At 41.3% G+C, this 17,784-nt stretch overlaps 1 protein-coding gene and 1 pseudogene across 1 annotated transcript; both read left to right on the forward strand.

Moving 5' to 3' along the window:
- Positions 1-7,105: 7,105 nt before the first annotated feature.
- On the forward strand, positions 7,106-10,148 carry LOC101587186 (zinc finger and SCAN domain-containing protein 4-like). The gene is made up of 3 exons (XM_004647744.1): positions 7,106-7,498; positions 8,684-8,849; positions 8,941-10,148. Exons 1-3 carry the CDS (start codon positions 7,106-7,108, stop codon positions 10,146-10,148), a joined length of 1,767 nt encoding a protein of 588 aa, XP_004647801.1.
- Positions 10,149-10,150: 2 nt separating this feature from the next.
- On the forward strand, positions 10,151-13,125 carry LOC101587573 (annotated as a pseudogene).
- Positions 13,126-17,784: the final 4,659 nt, after the last annotated feature.

The following is a 17,784-nucleotide window of genomic DNA, read 5'->3' on the forward strand; positions in this document are numbered from 1 at the left end:
AGAGAGAGAGAGAGAGAGAGAGAGAGAGAATAAGGAGGGAACTATATTACAAGTTTACTAGGGTCCAGAGAACTAGTCACAAAACCTAACGCTAACATGGACCTACAGGTCAGACATGGCCTAGTTAGGCATTGAGGCCCAGTGACCAGTTGATCCTTTCTCTGATGGCAAATTCAAGTCCTGGGTGGAGTGAAGTAGGATGCAGTTGAACAGACTACCAGTTCATACTCTAAATATTAAGGAAACACAAGAATGTTCACAGGACATTTTCAGGAAAAGTGTTTTTGGATAGTGTTTGGTTTGTGTCTAGATATCCCCACAATGCCTCATGCAATCAGTGAGCAGGTTTCTAGAGCATTTAGATTGATTTGTGGTCCAATGCTGGGATTATGGGTGTAAGTACACCCACCCTAGGGTGGGCAGCCTGCATACAGTATAAGAGAGGGAAAAATCTTGCTGATGCATCAACTCATTCGATCTTGATGCTTTTTGCAGATGCCTGCTGCCACAAACTGCTGCTATCTGCCATATGCCACTCTGCTTTGGATCCGGCTGGATATGGAATGAAAGCTTCATGAACTGTAAGGTAGAGAAATTTTTCTCTCTTTAGTTTGGGTGCTTAGTATTTTGTCTCAGTAGTAAGAGTAAATAAATTAGGCAGAATTTGGTATTAAAGTGGGAGGAACATTACAGTAGCTATACCTCACTGATTCACTTTGGGAATTGCTTGTGGGAAGAGTTCAGAAAGGTCTGTAGTTGTTGCCTGAAAGAGTATTGCTGTAACATCCTAGGCTGTTCTATATGAAAGATTCAGCTCAGAGCTCAGAAGGCTGAAATGCTGATGGAAATCCTGACAGAAAAGATCAGGCTTGAGAGATTCCTAATGAAATGAAGGACTCTCTTGGTTGTTGGACTCCAGACAAGGTGAATTATAGCTTAGCAGATAATTTGCATTTTGTTCACTCCAGAAATGTTTCCTAAAAATGAGATTAAGGACATTAGGCTGCTTAATCTGGCAAGAGAAATTCTTTTTTATGTATTTAGTACAGGGTCTACAGGATCTTCTTGTACAGATTGGACTCCTATTTTCAGCCTCCCAAGCACTGGGATTACAGGCATGCACCACTGTGCCCAGTCTGTGGCAAAAGACATTTCAAGCCATTCAAATCTGCAGGCCAGGGAATGGCTACTGTTGGGTATTTCAGCCAGATTTATGTTAATAATCAGAAGCAAAAAGCCCAACAGGATGGTTTAAGGTGTGAGTTTGGTCAGAAGGGAGGCTCTAGTAAAGGTGTGGATTGCTCAGATAGAGCTGAGATGTCTGCTGCTGAGAAGAGAAGAATAGAAAACATGGCCTGAAGGCATTGCTGGGAGCAGCAAGATTTCTCCCTTTCCAGCCTCTGAGGCAAGTAAGAGATTTTACTGTGTGGATAAAATCACATTAGGCCATATTCCAAGATGGTGTCCAGCACGCTGTGTTCCAGAAGGACAGAATTATAGAGAATTTGCTCCTCAGAATCAAGGTGAGAGTTCTCAACAATCCAGGCACTCGACCCCTACATCAAAGAGAGAAGAAAGCCTAGCTACTGCTGCAGCTCATAGCAGAACTTGGATCATCCCCATGGTGCTTGTTTTAGGTGTGTGCAGAATGTAAGAGTTTGGAGGTTAATGATGCTTTGATCTAGGGCCAGTGAGATAGCTCAGCAGACTGATAGCCGGTTTTCAGAAGCACAGGGACCATGGTTCAATCCCCTGGTCCCGCATGTCATGGTGGCCCCACCCCCAGGGCCTCGCAGAGCCAGCCTCTGAGTCTGTGCTTGGTGGTGAAGGCCTGTAATTCCAGCGCTATGGAGGCTGAAAACAAGAGGCTCACTGTGAGTCCAAGCTGCATAGTGAGACCCTGTACCAAAAAAAGAAAAGAAAAAAATGAAAGAAAGAAAACAGAAGCTTCCATCTACATTTTATGAGAAGTACTGGGAGGCTAAGCAGTGCGTTGCTCCCACTGTGTGGGAGGGATGTGTGGGAAGCTGTATGTGCGAGACAATGATGTATGGAGGTACCACAAGTTTGAGAAAACCAGGTGCATGGATTGTCTAAGGAGAGAGCAGAGTAGGCCTGAGGGGTGGCATGGGAGCTCAGAACACCAAGCACCCTGGATGTGTAGCCACGTGGTGCTCACAGATTGATTCTGCCATTCCACGTAGAGCTACAGGAAATAATGTTTACCCTGATGGGTTTAGGACTCGCTATGGTCCCAATGCTTTGGGACCCTTGTTTGTACATTTTGGAATATTTGATAATGCTTTTGTTGTGCTGTTGAGTGGTGAAAGTGTTTCAATTTTCTTTTGTACAAGGACTCACATGCAAATCTGCCTTAATTCTCCCAGGAGACTTGGGACATGCACTTCTCAACAATGCTGAAACTGTTAGGATTTTGGCAACTCTTACAGATGGACTAAAATGCCTCTTGTATGAAGGGATGTGCATGAGGCTTTAGGGAACAGGGGCTGGAATGTCTTGTTTCATGTCTAGTTGATCCCTCAAGCCTGATGCATGCATCAGGTAGTCTTTTTGTTATGTTTTTTGACCAACTCATGAGAGATATGCAAGTGAAAGAAAGAGGGGTGGCTTTATTATCTCTGAGGACATGGAGAGAATCTGTGTGACATGCACAGGTACTTTGATCTGAGACAAAGTGCCTTTGGTGCTATATAGACTTTTGCTAGGGACAGAGTCTGAGGGGCAGTTTTAGTGAAACCTAAGAAGCTGATTGGAGTCTCACTAGACAGCCTGGACTTATAGTGATCCTCCTATTTTCAGCCTCCCCAGGGCTGGGACTACAGGCCCGTACCACCATGTCTGAACACAGTTGAGGGGTCAGCATGTCCCAGGGATGAGGCCAGCATGGCATGTGAGAATAAGGTTCAAACGCTGGTCCCTGAACTTGCCAAAGCAGGCATTTAGTCTGCTGAGCTATTTCTCCACACATCTTGCCTCGTTCTTTTATTTGGTAGTAGTCATGATTGTATCATCGACCTTCAGAGGTGCCAAACTTTTATATATTTTTATTTTGAGACAGAGTTTTCCCAAAGGGCCAAGGTGCCCTAACTGGCCCTAAAAAAAAGAACAACCTGGCCCAAGCCTCCGGAAGAACGGGAAGGCAAGCAAGGGCCAACCAAGCCGGGGTTTTAAAAAATAAAAGTTTTTAGTGTAAAAAATACACTAAATAATGTGGTATATTAGAATAAGCCTTAAATTTGTGTCTACTAGACATTTGCAACAGTGAGACTTTAGTCTAGTTGTGCAATGCAAACTCAATTTCATCTGATCTAGAGAATGCATTCTCTCAAGGTCCTGAGTTCAATCCCTGGTACCACCAGGGGGGTGGAAAGCATTCTTGAGGAAAACACAGGGGTATATGGAGACTAAGAAACTGTGGTTACATTCATGTGGATTTTCGCTTCACTTTTCTTTTATTTTAATAAAAGGTCTACAGGGTGTTTGGGGTCTCACTACTAGATAATGACTCAGTGATCCGCCTGTTTACAGCCTTCCAAGAGCTGGGATTATAGGCTCACACCACCACACCCAGTCTCAATTGCTCTCTCAGGGTGCCCCGGGGGTGGGGCCGGCAAGGAAGGTCTGGGGATCTAATTCAAGGCCCTTGATACTACTTGCAGGCACTTTAATCCACTGAGCTATTTGGCCAGCCCTGGCTTTTGACTTTTTAATCGTTCACTTTGTCTTTATTCTGCCCTTTTTCTTTTGTTTCCTGCCCCATACAATTTATTATGATAAAACAGGCAAGCAAAGACAGTGTAAGTTCATTTATACTAATGTAGGGAAAAGGCTAGATGTAGAATGCAATGAGTTCATGTTACCCAAAATCAAATAATACATTTTAAGGTATTATGGAGGTTAAAAGTAGGGGAGGTGAGAATTTCCACCACATTTGAAAGACACCTCCAGCCCAAGCCAAGGCCTGGCCTGTATGTAAGAACATCCACCATGTGATCTCTGAATCCCCTCCAGTCCCATTCCAGGCCCTGCATGTGTGAGAACTTCTGCCTCACCACAGGATCCCCTCCTGCACCAGCCCAGTCTGGGCTTGTACGTGTGGGACCACCCCCACTCTCACATTAACCATCTCCATCAGAGAAGGCTGGTGTGAAACTCTGCTGCTGAAGTCTCTTCATATAGGCTAGGGGCCAGAACCACCAAGCCAATCTAGCAGTGAGAGGCACAATGGGTTCACTTCCACAGGCTGCCACAGGAAAAAGCTGAGCACAGCAGCCAGACCCAAGCCAGGAACATCTGAATGAGTTCAAACTTGGCAGATCTGGACATAGTATGTGGAGACACTTTACTGGTCCTAGATCTATGAGATCATCCTCTCTCTTTCTCTCCTGATCTAGAAGGGGTGCAACAGGTAACCAGGGTAGAATAGTATGCATGGAAGACCCCAGGTACATCAAAAGGAGGTGATCAGACAGAACTTTGGGGAACTAACTTAAATACAAATTCCAAATTTAATATCTGCTTAGCTACACAGACATAAGTTTGCTCTTCCAATCTAAAGTATAAACCCATTATTACAAAAGTTGTCAACTGCTAAATATCACTACTCATTATTAGTGTTCCTAATTGTAGTTCTATAAATACAAAACTGTAACTTCCTTAAACACACTATCTCTCTTGGGTAAGAATATTGGTAGGATATAAGGTACTAGCTGCACCAAAGCTCTACACCAAAGTCAGAGGACAGTGCTATAACAAATGACCAAAAAAGGAGCAAAGTGTAGCCTCAGGCCCACAGCCCACCCAGAACAAATTCAGTAGACACTAGCATAGAAGAAATTGGGAATCACACAACTGAAATCCCTGAATTAATAGCATTTGAAGTAAAGAAACACCTGCGGAAATGTATAGAGGAAATCAGATCAGAAAAATATCTCTGAAGTAAAAAAAAGAAATCATGGCTGTAGGGAAAGAATTACTGTTTGTAAAGAAGACATTGATAAAAAAAAATAGAGGAGAATAGAGAAATGGAAGAATCCTTGCATGAACAATATAGGAAAGATATAGTGATCATGAAGCAGATTCAAAGAGATATGCAGAAAATTAAAACCTCAATCACAAGCTTGCAAAATCATTTGAATGAAAGTGAAGACAGAGTTTCAGATCTAGAAGACACTCTTGCAGCTAATAAAATGTAAGAAAACATCTCTTGGGCTGACCACATAGCTCAGCAGATTAAAACATGCAAGGACTGGGGATTCTATCCCCAGGCCTGCCTTGCCAGCCCCACCCTTAGGGCTAGCTGAGATGGCCATTGAGACTGAGAGCAGTGGTGTGCATCTGTAACCCCAGATCTTGGGTGGCTGTAAACAAGTGGATCACTATGAGTCCAATCTAGTAGTGAGACCTGGAACACTCTGTAGACACTTCCCTAAGAAAATATATTTTAAAAAAAGAAAGAAACAAGGAAAAAAAGTCAAAGGACTGTCATGCTACAAAGTTATATATGGTTTAATTTCTAAATATCTGTGTAAAAATGTATAATTTTTAACATCCTATAGGGATTTAAATTTAGAATATCTATAATTGTTGGAAAATATTAGTTCCATGTTATCTCTAAGGCTTTTGATATTCAGACAGATAGTAATGTCAACCTCAACTACCTTTATTACATTGTAATGTCATTAAGCTTCTCTTCTGGAGGGTTAACAACAAAAGTTTGGAGACCAAAAATTAGAGAAAAACATGGGCAATAAAAGTAGGCAGTGTTATGGCCCAAGACCTTCAAGATCAGTGAGGACTCAGGAAAAAAGATAACCTGTGCTGTCACATCCTGTAACTCAGTTGTGTCCCAAAATTCTGTTGAAGGAGATTATGGGGCCACGGAGGACAGTGACAAATGATGTATAATTTGCCTAAGGAGAGTCACCTAGAGAGAAAAATTTTTCTCAGACTTTCATAGAGAGAAAATTTGTCAAGCAGGGCCCATGATTCATCCAGATGGCTGACACTGACAAAAAAATCTACAAACTTTTTTGTACATGATGTAAATCCTGAAAGGAATTGACTGACCTTGTCAGATACAAAAGTTATATTTTTTGTTATGCAGGTCTTGCTTTAATCTGGTCTTAACCATCCAGCAGAAAAAGTATAACCACAAGATATAAAAAGTAATGCAATATTAATATGCTGTGCTACAAAAGGCTCAAGTCAACAACTTCTGACAATTGCCAGTTCTGCTGATAACCCACAATTATTTAGGACTATTGGACTATATTGGGTTATTTTGCATAAATTCAAGTACCCATAATACTTAAACTGGCATTAAGCATATCAAAAGGTTCTGTAAAGACTTCTCCAAATACATCTTCTTTAATGGCAATGGAACATCCATCTCTGACAAAACAAAACAAAAAGGGGGATATAAATGAAAGACCATTTTGTAGTGAAAAATATTTATATGCATGTATATATATATGCATGTACAAAATAGTTAGAAAAGATATAGAGCTACTTTCTCTTAGGTCAATGAGAAGAAAGATTTGTGCTAATTTTGTTTAGACAAGAGATGTCTGTATCTTCTACTGTGAATAATTACTGTGAAGACAAAAATAGGCAACATACTAATTATTGTAACTGTCCTACTAACCTATTATTAAAAATGGCTCATTGCTATTTCTTTCCCATTAAAATTAATAAAAATTTTTAAAAAGTAGGGGAAATTTGAGTGGGAAGGGATGGCGAATATGAATGGCAAATGGGGACTAGATAATAGGAATCCTCCACCAGAGATAAGGACAACAAAAATGTTGCAAAGCATTCGCCTCACAAAGGAAGTTTTATAGAGCAAAACTGTGAGGTGGGAACACAGCATGGTCAAAATTATCATCAAACACTCAGAGTCTGAGAGTATTTTCATGAAGCTGTGTGGGCTTGAAATTTTGTGTGACATGTCCATCTTTAATTACCTATGGTTTCTATTTCTAGCTACCACCATTAACCATCCAGCAATTGTTGAAGTCCATTCCCAAGAAAATAAGGCAGCTTAAATAGAAGCATCAACGTTGAGACAGAACATTTGCCTACAATGGCTTTAGATCTCAGAAAATCATGTGCCTATGAACCCTGCTCAAACAATCTCAAAGCAGAAAACATGGAGCTTAATTCAAGCCAAGATTCAGCCATCACAGAACGAGAGACTTCTGAGTTCTCAGGCATTGAGCTCAACTCATTTCAGTACAGCCAAAACTCAAGTGCAAAAAAGGAAATACAAAGACTCTATGAGATGTTTCATTCATGGCTGCAGACGCAAAAGCGTAGCAAGGAAGAGATTGTGGCTCAGTTAGCTGTGGAGCAGTTTATGCTCAGTGGCCACTGCAGGGACAAGGCTATGCTGAGGAGGAGATGGGAATCAAGTGGTAAAGAGCTGGAGAAATTCATGGAAGACCTTCCAGATGACTGTATGAAGCCACCTGAGTTGGTAAATAAAGGGATCTCATCTGGGGAGAGGGGCAAAAATAAGCACAGTCATTCAGGCTTAACTGAAAGTAGACATTTATTGCATAACCAGCTATTTAAGCATACAGTCCCCATCACGCTTCTTCATCAAGGAGAATTTCTCCTAGTTTAGGCTATCAAGGAAAAGCAGAAGGGTATATATTTCTTCATTCTACAGGATGTACATCATACAAAATACTAATTGCTTTATAACCATTACAATAATTTTTCCTACAAATATGTATTTGAGCAGAGACCTCAAAAATGAAACAAATGTCTCGGGCAAGAATTGATTGATCCCTCAAGGAGCCACAATTTATGTTAGGAAGGATGCACTAAAGTAGGTTATAGGGTCTCTGTTTCTTAGAAGTGTACAGTAGAGATTGCTGTACACTTCTAATGTTGAAATCAGTACCCAAGACACTTAGAATCACTAACAAACATTTGTAGTGTGAATGCAAAAACCTTGGTACCTGAGGACTGACATTTCCAAGGGGACTCAACAAGGCCACACTCTGAATCTTTTAGTTTATTGCATATAAACAAATATTCTATTATGCCACACTTTCACATTGTACATAATTTTATTTAAAATGGCACTCAACTATAGTACTAAAGTCCTGTCTAGCAGAATGTCTAACTGAAGGAAACTTGTCTGCTAGGTACCTCCTCGAGATTATATATGTGTGGCATACATTTCCAGCAGGATGAGTTGTGGTCCAACAAGCCATGAGTTTATATTCACTGATCAATGACATGTGAAGCATGACATCTTTAAATAGATACATATGAGAGTAGGTCATGTATTTAAAACAAAGTAGTGTGTCTATGTCTAGCATATTAAAGGAAACTTCTATATTCCCAGGGGCAATTTTTTTTTCAGGACCAGGGATTGAACTCAGGCCCTTGCGCTTGCCAGGGAAGCTCTTATTCCACTGAGCCATCTCCTGGCCCCATAGGGGCAATAATTTAATATTTTCTAGTACATTATCTATAATGACTTCAAAGCATAGCAACATGTGAATATCAAGAATAACATCATCAGAGAGAACACATAAAGTAACATATAGGCAAACCTCCTGTGACTGTTGTTAAAGGAAGGTTCTTCTAAAAGGCTTTGTCACACAACAGATTCACATGGAGTTATGGTCTGGCCTTCTTTTTACAGGTCCATGTCTGTATGCAGGGACAAAATGCTCTCTTTTCTGAGGATATGCCCCTAAAGGAAGTCATTGCTCATTTCACAAGAAAATTTTCGGTGAAAACCTTAATGAATGAGAATATACAGCCACCATTCCAGGCTTCCCAGAATACTGCTGGGGAAACAAGACGAGGTGAGCCCTGTAAATCTTCACATCAAAGTTATATTTTAGATGAGCACTTTTTAGGGTGAAAATTTACTGAGTGACTTCTTGGTTTCTACAGGAAGTGCACTTGAAGAAGGTAGAGACAACAGTTCTTGGGAAATACCACCAGTAAATGACAATGGTCCTAATCCAAGGAATAAAATAGTTTCCATGCTCATTATCCCTGAACACAATGGTTCTAGCCCTGAAGAGGAGTGTGATTCTTGGGAAAATGCACACACTACCAGAAGAGCAATGCTAGGTACATGTAGGTTGCTGGAAGAGCCCCACAAGAGTTACCAACATGTTCCTGTGGATGTGGGCCAAGAACCATCTTCTGGATCAGTCCAGCCCTTGTCTGAGCCTGTCCCTAATCATCATAGCAATGAAGGAACCCCTAAGCAAGTACTTTTTAAGGATGTGTGTTCAGGATCTTCCTTGGGGTCAGATTTGCCCTCCCTTGAGCTTGGCTGCACCCAGCACAGAAATGAAAGAAGCTCTTACCAAGATGTCCATGTCTCTATGCATGAGGGACAAGGATCTTCCTGTACACCAAAAAAGTCATCTCCAGAAACTGTGTGGAACCACAATGAAGTAAACTTTAATGAAGAAATCTCTATAGAGGTGAGACCCGGTTCTTCTATGCCAGACCTGTCCTCTCCTCAGTATATACGAAACCAGCATGGCAATGAAGGAAACTCATCCCTAGATGTCTCTATGGATGTGGAAGAAAGATCTTCCTCTGAGTCAGACCAGCCCTCTTCTGAGCCTCCCACCACACACCACAGCAATCAAGGCAATCCCACCTGTGAGGGACCCCAAGAAAGAGTGCCTGGATTTTCCAAACCATACCAATGTGAGGATTGTCCAAAGACCTTTAGATATTTCTCCCGTTTCACTGCCCACCAAAGAAGACATAAGAATGAGAGGCCATTTGTTTGTGCCGAGTGTAAGAAAGGGTTCTTCCAGAAATCAGATCTACGGGTGCATCAGATGATTCATAAGAAAGAGAAGCCATTTACTTGTACCACATGTGAAATATCCTTTACACACAAAACCAACCTGCGGGCTCACCAGAGAATACATACAGGAGAGAAGCCCTATAAGTGCCCCTTTTGTAAAAGAAGCTTTCGCCAGTCTTCCACATATTATCGTCACAAGAAAATGCATGAGAAATCTGGATTGCAAAATGTTCCCTCCACATCAGAATCTTCCCCTGCAGCCACGGAGACTGTAATGGACACGAATCCATATCGAGATAATTGTTTGCATAGCATTATCCAGTGATAATGTGTCATGTAATTTCTTGGTTATGCTTTCTACTTAGCTTCTTCCTTCACCAAATATGTACCATTTAAGGGCACATGTACAATGGCAACCTATTCAATTAAGTATGCTACTTGACCCAAAATAGCTGGGTTGAGGAAGAGCTTCTTTCAGAGTTACCCAGAGAAATTCAACTAGAAAGAGGAAAATGAAAGACAAGGGAAGATGTAGACTCTGAAACCAAAATCAAATATAAACAATAGACTTATACATCTACAAAGACAGAGATAAAGGACTTTGTGGAGTGACTGGCCAGCCCATCTGGCACCTGATGGGTCACAGGATTAGGACAACTTCCTGACATTTTTGGAATCTTTGAGGAGGAACAAGAAGAAAGAAAAGGACAAAGTGCAGAGGATGATGTAATGTACTGAAATGGTGGGCAGTTAAATCCTACAGAGTAGGCTTGGGTCTCTTGAGTCACCACTGCACAGTTCTGCTTCTGCGGTGCACTTGACACTGTCTGAGCTGACTTGCTGTCTTGTATCCCAGCTCTTTGCGGTCAAGGTGCCTGAGGAGATGCATCATGAGTAGGAGGAGGTGGAGACTTTCACCTTTCAGGCAGAAATTGCCCAGCTCATGTCTTTCATCATTAATACCTTCTACTCCAACAAGGAAATTTTCCTTCAGGGATTGATCTCTAATGCTTCCGATGCCTTGGACAAGATCCAGTATGAGAACCTGACAGACCCTTCCAAGTTGGACAGTGGCAAAGAGCTGAAGATTGACATCATACCCAGCCATCAGGAGTGGACACTGACTTTGGTGGACACAGGCATTGGCATGACCAAGGCTGACCTCATAAACATCTTGGGAACAATTGCTAAGTTGGGCATGAAAACATTCATGGAGGCTCTTCATGCTGGTGCAGACATCTCCATGATTGGGCGGTTTGGTGTTGGATTTTATTCTGCCTATTTGGCTGCAGAGAAACCTGTCATAATCACAAGGCACAATGATGACGAGCGGTACACCTGGGAATCTTATGCTGGGGAATCATTCACTGTCCATGCTGAGCATGGGGAGCCCGTTGTCCAAGACACCAAGGTGATCCTCCATCTCAAAGAAAAGCATATAGAGTACTTGGAGGAAAGGTGGGTTGAAGAGGTGGTAAAGAAGCACTCCCAGTTCATTGGCTACCCCATCTCCCTTTATCTGGAGAAAGAACGAGAGAAAGAAATCAGAGATGATGAGGCAGAGGAAGAAAACAGTGAAAAAGAAAAGGAAGATAAGGATGATGAAGAGAAGCCCAAGATTGAAGATGTGGGCTCAGCTGAAGAGGATGATACTGGAAAGAATAAGAAAAAGAAAACCAAGGGCCAGGGAAAATAGCTCAGTTGAATAAGTGCTTGCCTGGCAAGCACAAGGACCTGAGTTCAATCCCTGGCTCCACACACACACAAGAAAGAAAGAAAGAAAGAAAGAAAGAAAGAAAGAAAGAAAGAAAGAAAGAAAGAAAGAAAGAGAAAACCAAGAAGATTAAGGAGAAATACATTGATCATGAGGAAATGAACAAGACCAAGTACATTTTGACCAGAAACCCTGATGACATCACTCAAGAGGAATATAGAGAGTTTTACAAAAGCCTCACCGATGACTAGGAAGACCACCGGCATCAAGCACTTCTAGTGGAAGGTTAGCTAGAATTCAGGGCATTGCTATTCATTCCTCAGAGGGCTCTTTTTTTCTTTTTTTACCTATTTGAGAACAAGAACAACATCAAGCTATATGGCCATCGTGTGTTCATCATGGACAGTTGTGATGAGTTGGTCCCCAAGTACCTAAATTTTATCCGTGATGTGGTTGACTCAGAGGATCTGCCCTTAAACATCTCCAGAGAAATGCTCTAGCAGAGCAAAATCCTGAAAGTCTTCCATAAAAACATTGTTAAGAAATGCCTTGAACTCTTCTGAGTTGGCAGAAGACAAAGAGAACTACAAGAAATTCTATGAGGCATTCTCAAAAAATCTAAAGCTTGGAATCCATGAGGACTCCACTATTAGGTGATGCCTTTCTGAACTGTGTGCTATCACACCTCTCAGTCTGAAGATGAGATGACGTCCTTGTCTGAGTAGGTGTCTCACATGAAGGAGATGCAGAAGTCCATCTGCTACATCACTAGCGAGAGCAAGGAACAGTCGGCCAACTCTGCCTTTGTGGAGCGTTTGTGGAAATGGGACTTTGAGGTGGTATACATGACTAAGCCCATCGATGAGTACTGTGTGCAGCAACTCAAGGAGTTTGATGGGAACAGCTTGGTCCTGTGACCAAGGAAGGTATGGAGCTGCCTGAGGATGAGGAAGAGAAGAAAAAGATGGAGGAGAGCAAGGCCAAATTTGAAAACCTGTGCAAACTCATGAAGAAAATCTTGAATAAGAAGTTTGAGAACGTGACAATTTCCCATACACTTGTGTCTTCACCCTGCTGCATTGTGACCAGCACCTATGGCTGGACAGCCAACATGGAGTGGATCATGAAGGCCCAGGCCCTCCGTGACAACTTTATCATGTGTTACATGATGGTCAAGAAGCACCTGGAGATCAACCCCGATCACCCCATTGTAGAGACCCTGAGGCAGAAGGCCGAAGCTGACAAGAATGACAAGGCTGTCAAGGATCTGGTGGTGCTGCTGTTCAAAACAGCGCTATTGTCTTCTGGCTTCTTGGAAGACCCCCAGACTCACTCCAACCATATCTACCACATGATCAAGCTGTGCCTGGGTAAGTGGGAGCTGTGGTGATGTTCTCAGGTTGAAGTGTATCTCATGCTGCCTGAGTTCTTACAAGCTTTGTCCTTTGTGCAGGCATCGATGAAGATGAGGTGACTGCGGAGGAGCCCCGTGCTGCTGCTCCTGATGAGATCTCTCTCCTTGAAGGGGATGAGGATGCGTCCTGGATGGAAGAAGTGGATTAGGAGCTCCCCCTGTGGGAAACCCGTGTCCTCTGTGTAGTGTCCCGGTTGCTCCCCAGCAGCCTGAATGGCCCTGTCCCACCTCTCCATCTGCTGAGTCTAGTAACTAATTTCACCTGCCTTGTGTTGAAAGCAGGAAGTAAGGGTCTTGATACCCATCCCCTCCATAATTTGACAGCAGAGTTGGATATCATGTATTGAGATCTTATTTTTTGTTAATTTTGTTCTGAAATTAAAGTATGCAAAATAAAAATGATGTAGTTCTATGCAAAAAAAAAAAGAATAGACTTGGGATATAATGTGCACTGCCTTTTTGCCTTCCTCCAAACAGGACACTGCAGACAAGGAGTAAATTCCTCCCACACGCAGGAATGAGAGGTCTTCTCTCTCTTCTGAAGTTACACTAGGCTTCCCTTTTCCTTCCTTTTTTTGTGCATCAGAGCACTAAGTGTAATCTCTAGAACAAGATTAAAGATGACAGCAGTGTGTGGTGAATGGAACAGTGGACATCTCCCATGTGACATGTGGTCAGAGAGGCTTGAGGAAACACAGCACTACACCATGGGACCGTGCAACCCTGGGCTGTCATGACAGGGATAAAAGCTGAAAGGCACCCAACAGCTTCCCCTCAACACACTGATAATATTACAGAGTACAACAGAGGCACAAAATGTACAGTAACTATTGGAAATTCAGCTCTGCCCCTGCAGGTGAGTAGTAAAAATTGGGACTGATCAGTCCTGGGTGGCAGCAGCAGAAGCAGAAGAGAACACTGCATCCCATCCCTCCTTTCAGCAAATGATCTTAGAGGACAGACACTTGCTCGTGCAGGAGGAGCACAGAAGGCTAAGTGAGGACACCGAGGAGCCAGTGAACCATCACACTGTGAGCAGCCACCATTCTCTCTGTGACAGCAGGACAACAATTGTAAGAGAGATGCTGAGGGAAATGGCGCATCGAGATTGTCTGTCAAAGAATAAGAACATACTGGCTACAGACTCGGCCCAGGACCCCATACCCAGATCCCAGCACCATCCTCAAGTCCAACACAAACTCTACTGAAGAGTTGTGGAGTTATCCAGCAGTTCTGGACTCTTGGTGAGTATCAGAGGAACATTTTTAAAAATATTTTGATATTTTCTTTTCTTTCTTTCCTAGTTTGCTTAAATTTAATTTCCCTTTTGTATTTTTCATGTATTTTTCCCCAAAATTAATGTCTCTTAAATCCCTTTTTCCTAAATTTACCTCTGTAGATTTGATCATATTTTCTTTTCCGGTTTGTTTTAATGTATTTGGCATAGGGTCTCACTATGCCATTCGACTTGTGGAGATCAACCTGTTTTCAGCCTCCCTACACTAGGACTACAGGCATGTGCCACCAAACCCAGTCTCAGTACATAGCTCAGCACACAAGAGGGCAGGACTAGCAGGGCACAGAGCTAAGGATCAAAACTCAGCCTTGCACTTGCCTAAGCAGGCACTTAGTCTGTTGAGTTTCCTTGCCAGCTCTTCGTCATATTTTCATTTGAGTGAATAATCTAATTTTTCTGGTTAACTTTGTTAATCCCTTGATTATCCTTCCATTCTTTCCCTTCTGCCCTATTCTCCCACTCCCCTAAGTTGTTATGAGCAACATTTGTCCTCCAAAATTACATCTACATTATTTCTTTCAGTTCTCTCTGTCTTATCCAACATCTTTCTTAAATGTCCCCCATCACATTGTAAAAGCACTCTGCATACAAGCTCCCACTAAGGATTTTGCTTCTATGTTTCAAGTGATAAAATTAAGTTACACAATTTGAGAGTTTATAAACTGCACTTGATGCTATCTTTATTACTAATTATACTATTTTAGAGAGGATGGCACATCTGTTGGAATCAGTTCTTCTCGTTTCTGGATGAGAACTGGAAATATCAGGGGGGGGATAACTTTAACACCACCCAGCATTAAAAAACTGGGAACTGAGACAAAGAGATACCAACATCTCACCCTTAAATAATTGGGAAGGTAGGATCTTGGAATAGACACCAACTAATAACATTTTGTGCCCAAAAAATCACTGAATTATAAGATTTACCTAGAGAGGCCTTTCTAGTAGTGATAAAGCTACAGACTAGGAACTTTCTGAGATGAAAAGGGGCAAGTTCCAGATTGTAGCAAGAGAAAATATACACATTTAGTCACCCAAATCACCCACAGTTGGCATTAGCACAGTGCCAGTCACACTGGAGGTGGACACTTCAGAGGTCTGTAGCTGGGCCTCCATGAGGACTGTGGTAAATAAGGGCACAGGCACAGAGAGAGCTCCACCAGCACAGGGAAACAACCCAGAGACCAGGACCCCAGGCACTGAGACACTACAGGGACAGGAAAGCTATGCACGTTTCCCCTCCGCTTGAGTCAACCTGGACCTCTGTCGCCAGCATGCATCCCCTTTTGTTCAACAAAATACAAGAGAGCCTCATTCCCACTCCAAGTCACTTCTGTGGGTTATCCTGACAGAGACTGCAAGAGCCCCTGGAATGGGTGACAGGTGTAGACAAAAGGTGTCTCACTGGTGATCTACTGAAAGCCTATGCTTTTCTTTCTACACATACTTTTTCTTTCATTTAATTTTATTCTTTCTGCTCCTGATCATTCACCTAAATATTTTTAAGGTATCTCTTGATCTTGCTGAAATTCAACAGTAGCTTGTATCTTAGCCACCTCTCCCTGGTGTGGATAATTTTGTGAAAATAAACTTCAAGTCACTTATATTTAAATTACTGCCCTCACAAAATTTTTCTTTTTTTTTTTTTACAAAATTTTTCTAATCTATTAATGTATGTTACAAAATTAATAGTTAACAAAGTATGACAGTATAGAAATTATACTTGGTGCCATTTTTCTTGCTTATTATACTATTTTAGAAAGGATGTCATATCTATTATAATCATTTGTTTAAAAACATATTCTTCTGAGCACACATATTTTAGCAATCTGTAACTGATTCAGAAGTCAATGTTTTCATTAAACCAAGAAATACAAAACTATGGTCAGAAAACTCTAATATACTTGAACTGAAAGGGCTTTCAAAGCTAATGAGTACACTCACCTTAAAACTAGTTTTGAAAAGTAACCCTATTAACAATATAAGAATAAATTTTTCTTAATATTGAATGGAAGAGTGATAAATGTTAACCATCTAAATGCAAATATCTCTACAGAATAAATTTTATATAATTATCTATTTATGTTTCTTTGATACAGGATATCACTACAGCATTTTGGAGTGTTCTAGAATGCACAAAGTAGCCCAGGATGTTCTCAAACCCCCAGTAGCTCTCCTTCCTTGGCCTCCAAGAGGAAGGATTTAACTTATGTATAAGTGCAAATTGCATTGTATATGACAAGGTCAGCTATTCTACGATTTTGATTAATCACCTCTGTATCAACAAATGAAAATAAAAAGAATATTCCCATAGATATTACATAATTCTGAGTCTTTATACTTTTGTTTTGTGCACAAAAGTTCCTGCTTTTTTTTGTACATTCACAAATTATTCCCATTTCTCTGAGTTGTGGTATAAGTTGAAATGCCTTAAAACTTTTATTTTTCAAAGTGAAATAACATCTTGCTGATTTTATCATATTATAAGCAGGGTCACTACATTCAGATTTTTACTATGTGCTACTAACCTCCCAAAATCTAACATAAAGGCAAAAGCATGTCTTATCACCATTGAAATGTACTGCAATTTCTCTGATGGCTGGGATGGCTGTGTCTGTGTGCTTCATGGAACTACTGAATTATGCAACGCAGTGTGCTCTGTGTGGTGCTTAGCCTCATGAAGGGATGAAGGAATGAGTGAAGGCATCCCAAAACACAACAATGGCAGCAGTTTTAGGTCTTTCAGAGGTAAGAAAGAGCACACTGAAGCATAGATGACACAGGTTCACCATGAATGAGAGAACGCAATCCAAAGGAACTTATGAGAATTCTAGAGAAAATTCCCTGTTCCCCCAGCAGGAAAAGTTGGACCTGGAAGCAGCTTCATTGCTATTGATGAGGACAAGGGGGAAATGTGCGGAACTCATTGTTTCTAGAGTATGAAGATTAATCACACAAAGCCTTGGGTTGTCAAAGAAAGTTCCAAAGACTACCAAGATGGAAGAGAAGGAGTAGCAGGTGACAAAGGTGCACAGCAGGATCAGGATGGTGTAGGTGGTTCTGGCCAAAGAAAAGATTATCATTTAACTGATGACCTTATGTTGGTTTGGCATGAACCTCTTATCACAAATACCTGGAGCATGAGAGAAAGGCATATTAATTTTAAATCAGAAAAAAAATTGATTATACAACACTGTACATTTGGAAGGCATTACTATATTTAATATATCAAGAGCATTTTTATAAGAAAAACTTATTGTCATTATTTGGAAAAACTTTATTTTATAACCCATGATCAATTTATTGAGGTTGTCTCCTAAGAAACTTAGGATTATTGGAAGCTCTTCATTAATGAACAAAAGGTTGGCCACACCCTTATTCAATAATTAAAAGCTTTAACCTTTTAATGAACTGCATGTACCAATTTTGACATCACTATGACTGTCTGGTACGTTAGAAAAAGGTGTGCTTGACAGTCCCACAATATTCCTTTTCCTGTCTCTTGCTTTCATTCACCACCCCCTTCTTCTTGAACA

Source organism: Octodon degus, unplaced genomic scaffold, assembly GCF_000260255.1.
Source record: "Octodon degus isolate 3935 unplaced genomic scaffold, OctDeg1.0 scaffold00322, whole genome shotgun sequence".
NCBI classification, from domain to species: domain Eukaryota; kingdom Metazoa; phylum Chordata; class Mammalia; order Rodentia; family Octodontidae; genus Octodon; species Octodon degus.

Excerpts from the sequence above, each read along its gene's own strand:
- LOC101587186 (XM_004647744.1), top strand. The coding sequence starts at position 7,106 with ATGGCTTTAGATCTCAGAAAATCATGTGCCTATGAACCCTGCTCAAAC. Across the intron at positions 7,499-8,683 it reads GTATGAAGCCACCTGAGTTG|GTCCATGTCTGTATGCAGGG; the intron begins GTAAATAAAGGG and ends TTCTTTTTACAG. Across the intron at positions 8,850-8,940 it reads TGCTGGGGAAACAAGACGAG|GAAGTGCACTTGAAGAAGGT; the intron begins GTGAGCCCTGTA and ends TGGTTTCTACAG.